This window comes from Oryzias latipes, chromosome 8 (genome assembly GCF_053564925.1).
Source record: "Oryzias latipes strain Hd-rR chromosome 8, Olatipes_Hd-rR_3.1".
Classification (NCBI taxonomy): domain Eukaryota; kingdom Metazoa; phylum Chordata; class Actinopteri; order Beloniformes; family Adrianichthyidae; genus Oryzias; species Oryzias latipes.
This window is the reverse complement of record NC_136244.1, coordinates 18,074,875-18,090,485: the sequence shown is the minus strand read 5'-3', so window position 1 is coordinate 18,090,485 and position 15,611 is coordinate 18,074,875. Positions and strand designations below refer to the sequence as shown.

Here is a 15,611-nt window from a genome sequence, read left to right as displayed (position 1 = left end):
TGATCTGACAAGAATAGACACCCGCACATCAACCCTGCGCTTCCAAACCAAGGGTGGACTTACATGCGACTGCTCGAGGGAATCTTGCGTCCATCTCTGAACCAGGTGATCTGGGGCTTGGGGAAGCTGTGTATGCGTGGCGTGTGGATGAGAGCGCCTTCGCCTTGGGACACTGTTTGAGACCTCTCCCCCTCCACAAAACCATTCATATCTAGCAGACATAAAAAATTTAATGAAAGAGAGGGAGAGAGCAAAAATAAATACCACAGAAAAAACTCAGGGAAATGCACACTGAATTGCTGCTGCTGCTGTTGAGGTCCTCGTTTAATTAAAATCATTGACATGCTGGACTTTTGCGAAAACAGCGTCCTCCCTCTGATCCAGCAGATGAGTGGAAGGAAAGCAGTACTCACAGGCAACCTGCACTTCTGTGCTGCACTGCATTATAGCACCAACTCGGTTCCTCACAATGCAGCGGTAGTGGCCGGCATGCAATTTGTCCAACGAGGGGATCAGGTACCTAATGGGTACATAAAACAGCAGCACGATTAGTCATCATCGGCTTGACAGACGACACCTGTCATCTTTGCTTTTTATCACCCACACTCAGAGTACCTGATTAATTGAGAAGCAAACCTGAAACAAAGCTATAAAAAGCATGCCACTTGAGGTGTAAATGTTATAAAGCACAACAAAGTGCTGCTCAAGCTCAACGCGATGACATAGACTACAGAGAGGAGGTCTTTGATGCAGACAGCAACTTGTCAGCTCGCAAAACCCCATTGTTATCCCGCATCTTCAGCCCTTCAGTCAAATCATACAAGCTGTCACACGTTTCAAACAGCCTCAGCTCCATCCCTCCGACAGGCATTTATGTTAAACGGGTGTGAGAAGATAGCACAGATAACCCCAAGGCTTCTTCAACAGGTTTGCTACGGCCACTTAAAAGTGTTCCACAGTTGTGTTTCTTTCTGCACTGCAGTTTCCGTGTATGTGTGTGTGTGTGTGGGGGGGTGTTCTGATTAAATGGATTTCAGTTCCCTTTGATCAGGGATGGCGAAGAATAATAAGCAGAGGCTTGGCCTGCAAGGAAAGACCTAGAGACTAAGCCAAGCTGAGAAGAGCCAAATGCTGAGAAAAGACAAGAGGAGAAGGAATAAATGTGAAAAGAACAGAGATTCTATGCTTATATTTGGTCAGAATTAGACTAAAATCTTGTAAACAAAGGTGTTTGTCACAATGGCTTGCAGGGACGCACAAATTGATCATCAATATACCATTTCCAATACGGAAACAAAATTCTTAAAGACTCACTCCACTGAAAAGTATTTCTTTATTCACATCGTTCACAATCGGTCACAAGCCCCCTTCTCTGCTCTATTCCGATTCATCCACTTGTAGACTATTAGATCCATGCATGTCTTTGTTTTCTCTCGTTTGAGCTGGCATCAGACTCTAAACTGTACGGTTGGCACGAGAGCACAAGACACCGAGGCCAAATTCCTTGTACGGTACATGCACTGTACTTGGCCAATAAAGCTGATTCTGATTCTGGATAGCTCTGATATAGCTCGCCCTATTTTGTTGCATCAGTTATGTTAGGTTTGTGTTGTAAGGGGCTGTAAGCTATAGGGAGAGTGGAGAGAACAGGTAGATGATGGGAAACAGGGCTGTCTTACTCCATCCCAAAAGTCCTGCACACAACTCAGAGGTGAACTTCTGATGAACTTGTGCTGCTCTGCAGAAACTATGATCCAGAAAATGACAGATTGTTTATTTTATTATTTTGGCTAAAAAATGGCGTAATCATAATAAAAAGACCACAGGGAGTGCTTTTATAATAGATCAAAAGATGATCGTAATGGGACTTTAGACACAGTAAAAGGTAGTAAAATACCCTCTGTGTAATTCTTTAATAACGTTAAAACAAAACTGGAAAGAAAAAACCTGTGACATGCTCACACCATCCCTGAATTGTGAGATACAAGTCAGCTTCGGTTTAAAACTCCCTTAACTCTCCGTGTTAGCTTTCAGGGGAGAAATGCAGCCAAATCAGAGCTGAATAAATCCATGAAAATGAGCCCCACGTATGAATAAAAATGAGCAATTGTACTATTATTTGCAATTAAATGCTGTTAAAACGTCTGCCTGTTGTGAGATAATTACAGCTGATGAATAAAAGAGATGACAATACAATCAGCTCCCTCCCGCAACGTCACATTCTTCACCTGTATTCCAATGAGAAACGTGTCAGCTCGGTGCCGTTGTAGATCCATTTGAATTCCAGGGGCCAGCTGCCTTCAGCCATGCAGGTGAGGACCAGGCGGTTTCCCTCCAGATGGACCTGCGTCTGGGGGGGCTCCATCTTAAAATAAGGGGGGACGTCATCTACAAGGGAAAGAAGAAAAAATCAGTCATGTAAACGATCATGAGTTAAAAGAGGGGGAAAAACAAATCGGTTTAAGGGAAATGTCTCATTTTTGTGACTCATGAGAGAATCTTACAGCAAAATTTCACCTGTTTGCAGAAAACAACAGCTCCAGACATTTTCTGTTTAGGGACTTGAAAACAAAAAAGAAAAAAGTGCTTGAAGGACAAAGAAAAAATAACTCTTATTTCAAGCTTTCAAAGAGGTAAAAAGAGCAATTTAAGCTAAAAAGGTTTAAATGAGCACATCTATAGCACCGAAGTGCAAAAAAATGATTTTTTTCAAAGAAAACTAAGATTGAGAGGGGGTAAAGCAAGAAGAGATGAAGCAAATTGAGAAAAATAAAGCAATAAAAATATATATATATATATATATATATATATATATATATATATATATATATATATATATATATATATATATATATATATATATATATATATAGAATGCAAGCATTTAGATAAAAACCTCTGAAGCCTTGGGAGGTAGTGGAGGTGAGGTTGGTTTAGAAAATGCAAACTTTCCCCATCTTTAACCCCTTTCTCTGACAGCATGAGTTATGCTCTTTGCCTCCCTTCATTTATCTTTATAGTTCTCTAATGCATCCAGATTATAAAGGTCCCATCTGCAAAGCTGCACACAGCCAGTGCAGCACAGAGAGCCTTTAAGGTGATGCGCAGAGTCCAGGGCTGAGTTCCGAGACAAAGTGCTTTCATTTGAGCTGATGAAAAAGGCATGATCGGATCTATTGATCTGTCTGCATCACCAGCCGTAGGCGACACTGAGCCAATTTTGCCAGTGTTTGTGTAGGGCTAATTAAAGTCTGTATTAATAGTTGCGGTAAGTCGCAGCACCCCGGTTCCAAGTCTGCCACACCGGTTGACTCACCTTCACGACTGTTCAGCGGTGCCTCCCCTGTTCCCCACACCCATATAAAAGTTCATACTCGAGATTTATGAGAGCAGATGCAGAGGATGGTGTGGTGGAATTGGGTGAATGTAAGGGCAGCCTCACCGAGCAGGCAAGGGGACACAGAAAATTGAACCTGATTGAAACTGTAAATAAAAGAATGACTGTGGACCCCTGTATTTCCCAAAGGCGGTCATGCGAGCAAAGTAAAAACATATTTAACAGAACTCGCATTCCTGTCATTTCTTAGACTGCCTATCTGAAGCCTATTCCCTTTTCAATCACATGAATCATAAAGGGCAAAAACAGCCATCAATTTCTGTCTCCAACCTGCTCCTTATCTTTTTTTTTTTGTTTTGTTTGTCTAACGACAACACTTAAATTTCTGCCCTTGCATCCTTATTTACCCCAGCCATGACCCTCCCCTTGAGGTGCTTTTATTGTAACACATGCAATTGTACACACAGACTCAGACATTGCACGTTCACATGCGTGATTCTAAAGCAATAACATATCCCACCACTTCCAGCTGAATCAAGGGTTCAGTGGCGCACTTAGCAGTGCCGCTCCATCAACTAGCTAACATTACAGACCTGCCCATGCAAAACTTTACCTCCCACATTGATCGTCTGAAGCAAGAAAAACACATAAGCCAAACTTACTGATGTGATATTGTGGAGCAGCGAATTGAATTCCCTGTAATCACCACTGCGGTTATCTGCTGTGGTTCTGCTCATGTGATCAAATTCCTTTCTGCCTCAAATGACCCATTCAAATGAAACTTGATGATAAATGTCTGGAATCTTATCTTTAACGCAAGAGACTATTTTCCTTTTTAGAGCTAAGTGTATGTGCAGGAAGAATACCAGGCAAAAAAAAAAAAGGAAAGTGAATGTTTTTACCTGAAAAAGACAGATTATAAACAAAAGTCGGTTATATGAAGCTGGAAAAACTAATTGGTATCAATGATTATTGAAGAGATGCTGTTATTGAGGGTCTTAGAAACTAAAGCTCTTATTACTTCAAATATTATTATTGCCTGTTTTGGCTCAACCCAAGATGGGACATGAGGTACACCAGAGTTTGAGAAAGAGATTTATTGTATAAAAAAAAATAGAGAGAGAAATAGATTATTACGAAAGCCCAAAACAGACAAACCAAGAATGGGATGGAAACCTTGGTCAAACATGACATAAGACAGGGAAACAGTCATGCTGACCGTGGGAGTGGATGACTCCCTGCTACAGGCTGTCTATCAAATCCAAACTAATAAAAAAATAAAAATAAAAAATAAAAAAAGCCAGCAAAACCAATTTCAAACAAAACCCAGCAAAGTGTGATTGCTTAGGACAAAGTAAAATGAGAAAACAACTAGCACAGAACCAATGACAGATAGGGGAAAGGTAGGAGCGCAGTGGCTGTATAGGAGAACTGGACTGAGTGACCCCTCCCCTCCTTGCGTACCAAACAGAAAGCACCCGCTAGCTTCCAGATGCTAAAATCCCATAGACTTCTATTGAGATTTAAACGGCTATGACTCCGTCGTTACCTGTGTTGTTTTTTTTACATGTTCTTGCTAATCCAAATACTTTTCACGAGTTTTTCTGTAGTGCAAGTTATTCAAGTTATAAACAGAACAATGAAATGTCTAAATAAAAGGATGTAGTCTCATGTTTCAAGTGTTTGCTTGACTGAGCCTGGTTTCAAATGATAGGGGTGTGGCCTTCTATTTCGCTCACTCCTGATTGGCGAGAGTGGTTGCCATGGAAAGATTGACTCAGACCAACTTGGACCAATCATTGCTTACTAACAATTTCTTGTTCCAACATGGCAACAGTCATGGAACTAAAAGTAAGTCATTGTCTATGGGTGACATCACTCTCGCTCAGTCCAGTTCTTTAACGCACTCAATGGCGCAGTCACACTTCGTAGCAACCTATTGCTAAAACAAAACGAGAGCAAACATAGAAATTCTATGTTTTTATTTGTAGCTGTGAGTTTGTACATGACGAAGCTTTGTACAGCTGTACAAAGTTCAGCTGCTACACTGACCTGTAACTGCCAAATAGGTCAGCTATGTCTGCTTGTACATGAATTCAGGCCTTTGTGTCCCAGTGATAGAAAAGAACATGCATCCTCACTACAGAACACTTGTTTCTGACATTACAGCAGTATGGTTGCACTGGATCAAAGGAACATTATTCTAGAACAGACAGCAAAAGGGAGGAAGAAAAGCAGAGAAGAGTGGTTGGGGAGAGAAGCTGTGTTCTTCATTTCAATGAAGAATAAGGAGGCAGTTAAAGGTCTGACAGCTGCATGGAAGCTTTTGCATCCAGGTGGAAAGCTGTAATTCTGGACAAGAAGCTCCTGCAGCACTATGACCAGAGATAAAGGGAGGCTGCAGATCCGTGGAAGACCTAAACTGGCACACGAGGACTGGGAGGGCTGTTAATGCGGCTGCTGTGCTAAGCATCTGCCCCCAACAGCCAATCTCCAGCACCACATCCCATTCACCACAGATATAAAAACACCTTATTCTAACCTGACAGCTGAGGTTGAATGGTGGCACAACTCCAGTCGGGTCCCCTGCTGCATGCGCAGAATTTTAATGGCTGTGAGACAAAGACTACAGGCACCGGGGCAGCTTTATATACCAAAGCCCATTGTGCTCCCTGTTGCACCATGCTGGCAAGCAATCACACAGACGGTGTTCACATTCAGCTTTTGTCTGGTATTTTTTGCATCTGCTTATTTTGTGGCTCACCTCCTAACCTCAGCTTCCTTCCAGCAGCAGGGAGATCTTCCTGCTCTCTGTTTAATCCTTAAACAACTGCATGCAAGCCTTTGGGTGTCTCCCGTTAGCCAGCCTCGTCCATCTTCACAGCGAACCATTTTTCTGCACCTCTTTCTCTACAGACATAAGTTCCCCTCCCAATCGATCAGATGCACCCCACAACCCATCACGTCACCCAGGGAAATTTAGAGCTGTCATTTAGCTCCTCTAGTTGGTCTTTACCATGTCAGACGGGTCACGGTTGTTCTTTCTGATGGGGGTTATGCAACTGTCATGGGAGTGACCTTGCCCTAATAATGGACTTGTGAAAGTGTGAGATTGAAAGGATGTAGGAGGAACGCAAAAGACATCTTGGAAGTAAACGAAACTCTTCCCTTAGTAGGAATACACTCGACCACGCTTGCTGAATAGTTTGTCCTCGTTTGTTATTTTGCATTTTCTTGCAGGAAAAGTTGAAAGGCAAATGTTGGGGAAAAGCATTAAGCCTCTTGAGGAGGTCAAATTAAGACAAAAACTAAAACAAATATATGGAATATATACCTGTGAAAACAGTCATTTCTGAAGGTCAGGGTGATCAGAAGCTGCTGTGACAGCAGGTAACAATTTACACTCCATCTCTTAGGTGAGTAAGAAAGCAAGCCGACATTAAAGGAGGGATTAGAAAAGGGAGCCAACAGCAGAAGACAGAGAAGAGGAAAAGAGAGTGACAGTGAAACAGATGGTAGCAGAAAAGCAAGGTTTAATGGTTAAAAAGAAGGAGAGATTGAGAAATGATGGAGAGGCAGGGTGATATGAGGGACTGAGGTGCCAGGAAAAAAGAAAAGAGAGACGGGGTGTCCTCCAGATTCAGCCGGCAAGGTGAAGTAACACATTAGAGAAGAAGCCAAACAAGCAGGCCTGGCTGAAAGACAGGGAAGGGAGATGGAGAACCTCTGCGCAGCCCTACATTCAGTTATAGAAATGGCCCATGGATCAGCATCTGTGCGCTGTTTGTGAGTGCCCATCCATCCCAGTTTGATGCATCCCAGCAGTACTCCTGCTGTATTTATAGCTTCTATGCAAATCATAATTCTACACCACTTAGGATTGGCAGCAAGAGATCTTTTGTGTCTGCTGTGGCAAAGTAGACATCACATGCTCTGAGCTGAGAGTAATAAATGAAGAAAGACTTTGGAATTTTATGTGAAGTTGTAAAGATGTTTTTCTTTTGATGCAGCTTTGATGTTGCAGAATAAGTCCTTGGGTCAAAGGCAATCCTGCCTGCATCTCGTCTGTGTTTAGTGGGCTGCGACAGGTTAATTGATGTGTAATTGATGAGATTAATTGAGGTGTAATGTACCGTGGTGCCATGTCAGGGATCCCACTTGCTGCAGGGCTTGTGAGCCGGCACGTTGAAGGTGCGCCTGCGTGTCTATGTGAGGCTGCAACAGCACAATTAGAACCACTACTGTAGAATCCAGCCAACAAATGTAGATTTAATTAGGACTAAAGACAGAGCTGGAGGCAACTCAATGGGCAGCAGATTGAATTATCTGGACACACAGTCCAGCAGGCGGCCTAGACAAATTCACAGTCACACACATATCCAAATTATCTTTCTGTTTGGAATTCTTCCCTTTTTGCCCACTGCCTGGTGTTTTCCTTAACCTCTGCTTTGCAACTGCAAACCCTCTTCCTTCTTTTTCCATATTGGGCTTCTTCTCTTTTCCTTTAGCACTTTCTCCTACTTTGCAGCCATGGTCTCTCCCAGCAAAGTAGTTTTCACATACTCACTCCAAACCCTCTCTCATCAGCTGTCATCTCATTTTGAACACTTTTACTCTCTGTCACTTCCCTCTGAGCCCTCTCTTTGTGCCACGCTTTAGCACGTATCCTCTATCTTGTAGTCCTACTCTCTCATTCTTCGCAGCAGCAGCAGCAGTAGCAGTATATTGTATGCCGCACCAAGGGACGTGTCTGTGATATCCAGGAGCCTAATTAGCGAGTCCAGCTACTGGCAGAGAGCGCAGCACGCTGTGGAGCACAGGCACAAGGCCCGGCCTCAATTAATGAGACCTCGCACACCCACAGCAACCATTACACGCCCTCTGCAGCATCCAGTCTCCAGTCAGCTAAGCCTTGTACGATGAGCGGCAACAAAACCACAGCTGAGCAACTGTGACTAAATGTGAGAAAGTTGCATCTGGAGTGGTCAAAGACTAGCTTTGTGCAGGATAAAGCAGGGATTTTTGTCAGACTTTGTCACATGAGTAAGATTTATGTCTGGGAGCAGCACAGAGCTGTGAACGTTTCATCACCATCAACAGATCAGGCGTTTTTCTTACTTTCTGGGAACAGAATATACATGAAAAATGATCTGTGCTATAAGGTCGCAGCTTGGAGAGGTCCTATAAGTAAAACATTATAGGGAATGAACTTGATGCTGTTCTGGACGTCACAGTGTTTCTTCAATACTCTGTGACAGGCAGTTTACTCAGTGTAGGGAAAGATGTGAAAGTTGGATGCCAGATCTTGTCTTTTCCTTCTTGTCTTTTTCAGTAAAGAGGTGCCAAGTAAGGGAGGAAGGGAGGAGGGAATAAATCCACCTTCACATATAAATGACAGCAGGTTAAAGAAATACAGTAGCGAATGAAATATAGGAGGAGGAGTGCCAAGTGGCTTTTTCTCCAGGCACGAGAGGATTGAAAATAGGCCCAAGTGGATTTGGAAAGTAGGGCAAAGACAAATGGAATAAATAAATAAAATAAACAAACACATTTAAATGTGAATTCCACAAGGCCCTGGGTCATTAGAGTTAATACTGTGCGTAATGCCATCTGCAGTGATTGTTTACACTAGCCTGGATAATTAGATCCTAATTAGTGAATGGTATGGTGAGGAAAACAATATTTCACACACGTTGAGATGGAAATAATCAGATGCACCTGCAAAGCTGTTCTGCCAGCCCATCTTGGGAGCTGTGGATCGCTCTGTGAAGATGTAGCTATTAGTCAGCTCAAGATGTATCTACTTGATACGCATAAAACAATCTTTTTTTTCTCTCTCCAATCATTAACATAAAAGACGTGAAAACAAATGTGTTTGTCTACAGTTTCAGTTTTGGGATATAATGAAAAATGATTTGTTTTTATCAGCTCTGAAATTTTGATTTATTGCAGGCCTCCATGAACGATAAAAGATGAGTTATTTGTCATCACATTGACTGTTCATCTTGACTTTCTGTCATTTGCTTAGTTAAGTTTCCTATTCAATACAGGACACTTAGATTCAACAATAACAGCAACACAAACTTTGTTTAACATCTGCCAAGCACAGGGGTGGAAGGATTATAATTTGGGCTAGTTTTGCTGTTATACCTTGCAACACGATCGTGCGCATAAGTAATCAGGTTACATTTGGTTTTCTTACAATCATGTTGTCTACCACCAGCACAGACGATGAAGGAAACCTGTTTTTCTGTGGAAGATTTTTTTTTAAAAACTGGTGGCATAGGACCCAAAATGCAGAAGACCAGGCTTGGTGGCAGAAGCTAAACATTCAATAAATAAACTAGAACATGACGAAAACCAAACAAAAGCACTCAAACCTCACAGTACCCATCCCCCAAAGGGCAGATTGCCCTAACACTTGGGGAGAGGGGACCCAGAGAAGCAATAGAGTTAAAAACAACACTAAACAAAAGTTCAGGTTCCTGCGGCAGTGAAAAATTACAGGGAGAACCCCTCCTCAAGAGCAGGCGCAAAGCGTAACAATCCCGATAACTCTCCCCAGGGACAGGAAACATGAAGGGAAGCAGTTCCAGTGACCATCCTCTGGGACAGAAAAAATGGCCAAGGGGTATGAACAGCGACCATCCTCAGGGACAGGGAATACAAAGGGGGGACATTGCGAACCTTCTCAGGAACACAAATGTGAAGAGCGTCCCCCGGCAACCCTAATCAGGCACAGCAGACTTGAAGTATGGGACGGCAATCACTCTCAGGGACGGATGGCTGGATCTGGCATGGCATGAACATGGCTTGAAAGAACCTTGATGTAGCATGCTATATACCACAGTGGTGACAGGGCCACTGCTGCTGTCACCACTTTGGACCCAGTTCCTGCTGGGTCCAAAGTGGTCAGGTCATACTGTTCAAGCTGGTGACGTAGAACCCAAAATGCAGAAGACCAAAACCATGACCAAAAACCAAATTAAAGCACTCAATCCTTACAATTTCAGCCAATGAAATCAGCTTCAGAAGTACAAAGGCACAGAACTTCACCTTTAAAGGGGGAAGCAACTAAATGAAATGTTATGTATGAATGTAAGTCCCAGTAAGGTAGTGGAGGTTCTTTAAAAATATATAACATTTTGATAAAATATGAAACCATCTTTAAAACAAACAACCCTTGACTGTGCTTCATAGCTCCCCACTGCGGTACTAAAATACAAGAATAAAGAAGTTGAACATTTCTATTTAATTTTCTCACAATAAGTCTGCCTTTAGGCTCAGATTTACTTCAGCAAATTATAAAATAGAGGTATTAAGCATTGTAGTTCATCTGAGGCTTTATTTGACTAACTTAATCCTCATTTTACACATGGTTGGACAGATAAAATTGTTTTTATTTAGAACCATCTTTACCCATTTCAGCGTTGAGACCCTGAAATATCATCAGGCTAAGTATTCCACATTATCATGTCACATCCATGTGTTTCTCCTCATCTCATCCCTTTGGGCTACTGAATACATATAAAAGACATGCAAAGAGCAAATAAATAGTGCTTTGCAAAGTGCGATGTGTCACAGTGCCTGCCACTGTAATATATACTTGTGAAATAGTTGGCTATTGTGATTTCTAGCTGTGTGGCAAAGTGCATGGGTGTCAAATGAGGGTAGGAGGCTGGCAGTAAATGCAAATGGTATGGAGCAAGTGACAGAAAAATGAATGACTACCTCCTCTTATTGCGTCCATGGGAACTGTCAGTCCCGACTGTTCATTCTGCTTGGCCAAAGCATGAACTACAATCAGGTTTGCAATGTCTTATTTACCTTTTTTCTTAAAGGAGACAAGGAACTTCATTTCCCAGAGTGAAAGCATGTCAGAGGTTTCTCAGACAGATTACAAAGATTCAATTATCTATGAGAAATAAGAAAAGAAAAAAAACTTTGGCAGAGTTAAAGGTGATCCAGGACAGGGAGACAAAAATGCATGAAGGAAGAAACAACTTTTTCGCTGCTTTCTGTGTTTGGCTGAGGTCTGGAGAGAAGCAGCAACAACACCTTTGTGAACAAGGCTGCCTGTGAGAGCAGAGAGTTCCTGCTCCTAATAGAGACCTCAGTAGAGTGAGGGCTGACACAATAGAGCTAGTCATATTGCTGACCCTCTCCGTCACATTAAAGGAAAGGCTCAAGACCGCTATTTTCCTCCATCATCCCCGCAAATGCACTGAGTTGGGCTTTGTGGAGATGTGACAGCTTCACCACAACTTTCTTCAGAAGGAACCTCAAAGCTGCCACTATCCTTCCAGGCCACACGCCTAACCTGTTAGACACCCACACAGTCTTGCTTGCCGCCTTAATGCCTCTGAAGTGCACACGCACTTCGTGCACAAGGCAGGGTGAAAGAGAGGAGAAAGCTCCGTAGCACTGTGTGAAGATAGTCCGCCACCAGGCAGACAAAGATCTGAGCACCCTGACATTATGCTAATGGTAGCGTTTGGCTGGTTCTTACATGATTTCACACCACATTGCAGACTCAATTATCAGATAGAGTAACGGCGGCTGAGTGAGAAGCATGCAACTTGAACAAAGCTGGAGAAATTCTAATCCACAAAAGCTAATTGTTTTTCTCTCTTCACATGATTCTTTAAAATGGTTTTGGTGCGAGAAACACCAATTGTTCAAACCGGGTGGGTATGATAGTGTCCTATGTGAATACTACAAAATTATGCATGCTTGAGAGGGAAAATACTGAATAAAAATGAGATGCTAATTCTGACTTGCCACACTAGATAAAATATGTGTATTTCTCTTCTCTCTGCTCTGATTGAGTAAGTGTTCAACTTAGGATAACAAAGTGGAATATTTCTCCATAAATGTTATTATATATTTGTCACACACACAATATCGAGTCTTTGAATGCCTAATTACTCCTCTTATTTCCAAATGCTGTCATCTGTTCACCTTATGATTAATGGAACAAGCTTTTCCACTTGAAAAGATTGGAGCATTTTGATCTACAAATTTGATCCACAAATTGTACTCTGCCTTATGAAAACCTTAATAAATAGTCATTGTAACACTTGCAACACAACTAAAGCTTGGAGAGTGTTGCCAACAAAGCTATCTAATAGATGGTGCTGATGATGCTTTTCTAATTAATCGAATTCAAAGTTGTTCGTCCTGTGTTGCTGCAATAACTTGTTTTCTATTCTTACAGTTTGGACAATTACAAAGACCAAAAATTCATCGTTTTTCTCTCCAACTGAAAGTCTGCATTGGAAAAATAAAAGTAAGAACGGTGTTGAGAACTTTTTTCAAGTAAATTTCAAAAGGCTCGCTCGGATTTTGATCATACTATCCATTTGCAGGAGCTGTTTTATCCCAAAAAGAAGTTTCAACCACAGTAATTTCAGTCTTCACATGGTGCTATGTTGAGCTTATCCTGGAGGTTATTGTCAGAAATTACACAAAATAAAATTGGAACACCATGCTCGATCAGGTAAATGTATTCAGGAAGCTTTTCTCTCCCTTCTCTGTGTTTTTGAAATACAGACTAAAAACTTTGTGTTGGTGACTCTCTTAACTTACCCTCCTCTAAGGATACACGAAGTGCGGGGATTGACTGTTTGCTTGCTGCAAATTCACACCTAAATGTGCATGGTTGATCAAGCAGATGTGGCATAATGCTACAGGCGGTCAAGCAAATGCATGATGGATTTGATGGCTTAATGCGGCCCTTCACACCACACTGAATTATAGCTTGTGATTTACATCATAAACGTCTGTTGAATTTCCACTTTTCTAAATGAATATCACTAAATGAAAACCTGACAGAGAGCCAAACGGGGGAGGTAAAAGTGAGTTGTACTTTTTTTTTTTCTCTCCATATTTTCCACCCATGATGACAACTAAATCCATATTACTACATCTATAAGCCATGCATAAATACACATCAAAAAGCCCTTTTTTCCAGACCTCATAATCCCTGGATAATCTTTATCTACACCATGAGCAGAACTAAATTGGAGGGAAGATTCGCAAATGAACATATTTACATCAGTTCCATTAGTGAGACACGGAGGAGATACGGCTCAGAGATCGGCTGCCGTTTTTGAAATGCCTGTAGGCACTTAAGGATTTTATTCGAAGCACTTTAACTTACCGTGCCATGGCAAGTAATGTGCTTTCATACACATAATGCTGTGTATTTAAACTCTGGATATTAATAAATCATCAGTTTTATTTATTACTTCTCCTTTAGTATAACAAGTAAATCACATGGTTAATCTCTGACACGGATTCAAGGGCTTTTTGTGTTTCACTGCGTGTCAGCGTCACTGAAAGTATTCGGAGGCTGTTATGAACAGTCAATGATTCTGACAGCACAGAAGGTGTTCAGATCTGAATATGATTACCTCTTTATGGATCAAACTGGAAATGCCTGTAAAGATCTATCCATGTATATTTGAATTCTTCTTCAGATTAAAGAAACCTGTGTATACTCCGCAGCCTGCTAATGACTCCGAGATCAAAGCCCAACTTGTTCCTGGTTGAGTTGATGGGGGATCATTACCAAATGGTCAACAGGTCATCATTAGCAAGCATGCAACCTTTGTAGCATGCTTACTCAGCTCATTACGAGCCCGCACATCCCTGCGCGCATGAGATCTCCACTGTGTGTAGGAGGCACGGAGGTCCGTCCCGCGTCCCGTTTCCTCACAAATAAATGCTACTCCAGCCTCATCTATTGTACCTCCTGCCTCCATCAGCTCACTCTCCATCTATTACGATCCAACAGGATGATCTCCATGGCTGAAGCTCATTGTAAAGCCCTAGCCTTGCTGATTCAATAGGCTCTGGAGAGTTTTGACAATGACCAATTCACTCATGACTATTATTCATCACAAAACCTTTCCAGCGCTCCAATAAAACCCACCGCCCACCTTTCCCACTCTGTTTGGTATGCTGTAACAATCCATCACTTCCAAATGTTGTGTTGCCCCTACCAAACGAAGCGTGCACACACAGGCGCATGCTTTCTCTCTCCCTCGCACACACACTTTTCTCCTACAACTCCACTGAACAAACTCTTTCTCACCTGAGAAATTGCCATTTCGGTGCAGGGCTATTCCTTCTTTATGAGGTTTCGCATTAATTCTTTTTCCCTTTGCAAACATTCACTCATAGCCCCCACTGCCGTCTTCCATCTCAGCTGCTCTATTCTGCTGCCAATTCTGTTTTTTGCCCTCCCTTCTTCACTGTCAGATGCCACCCTTCGCCCACCCCACGCCTGACTGCTTTGACAGGGCCCTAGATTCAGGCAGGGAGGTATTTGATCCCCCCATGGAGTGCAGCATTGGCAGCGGGGTCGTCTCTCCAACCACCGGACGTAGAGCCCTGAGCCACCAATTAAAAAGTCATGAAGGCTTTTAAGGGCATGCAGGACTGCAGTTTCCCTTGCTCCCGTGGATTGGCTGCCTGAAAATAGTCTTTGTGTTCTTGAGACAACAGTAGAGAACGGAGAGGGGTTGGGGGGTTGAGGAGATGCGGGTTAACAGAGCAGCAGTGCGTGGGCCACTTCCCTCTCCCCTGTGTTCTTAAACAGCACTCTCTCGGCCCCTCACGTCCTTAAATCAGATGAAACAACCGCTATCTATATGCATGCCTCATCTCACGGCTGGACCATGAGCGTGCTTTGTTAGAAAGCTTTTAATCATGTGAGGCTACGGCTAAAACAGGTACCTCCCTGCTTCCTTTTTAATCAAGAAAAGAAGAATTCCATAAAGAAGGATCGCATTCAGCGTATTTCTATGTATACCTGCCTACACATTACTGCTTTTTACACCGGAACATTAAACCTTAAATGTAGTAGAGCTGTTTTCTCTCAGGATGTGTTAATGGAAAAACTAAGAATGTAAGCTATCTTGCTTTCAGGAAAACAAAATTCAAGTATGTGACCATTTGGCTATGAACAGATTTTATTTTAAAGATATAGTTTCTGAAGCTTTAACAATCTTTAGGAAAAATATGTCATAGCCAGAATCCCAGAGGTCGGCTGGATGATGGTGTTTAATCCTCCACACACTTTGTAAGCAGCCCAAATTCGCTCAAATAGCTGCTTGGCTACACAAAAGACACAAATGATTTGACCTAAAGTCTTAATTAGTTTCTGGCTTAAGGAAACAAAGACAAATTCCCCTTAAAAACTGGATTTTTAACCACATCACAGTCATTAAAGTAATTCTTTTTATAACTAAAGCAATAGTCTTTCACT

The 15,611-nt window shown here is 42.1% G+C and overlaps 1 protein-coding gene across 11 annotated transcripts in view; it reads right to left on the bottom strand.

Annotated features, from left to right (window-relative positions):
- Positions 1 to 15,611, bottom strand: part of sdk2a (sidekick cell adhesion molecule 2a) — a 79,835-nt gene that overhangs the window by 32,187 nt on the left and 32,037 nt on the right. For all 11 annotated transcript variants that reach the window (XM_011478127.4, XM_011478132.4, XM_011478128.4 and 8 more), the window contains exons 2-4: positions 2,229 to 2,388; positions 414 to 520; positions 64 to 211 (exon numbers count right to left, since the gene is read on the bottom strand). In XM_011478127.4, the coding sequence (XP_011476429.1) occupies positions 64 to 211; positions 414 to 520; positions 2,229 to 2,388 (415 nt within the window). The remainder of the gene's footprint in view (positions 1 to 63; positions 212 to 413; positions 521 to 2,228; positions 2,389 to 15,611) is intronic.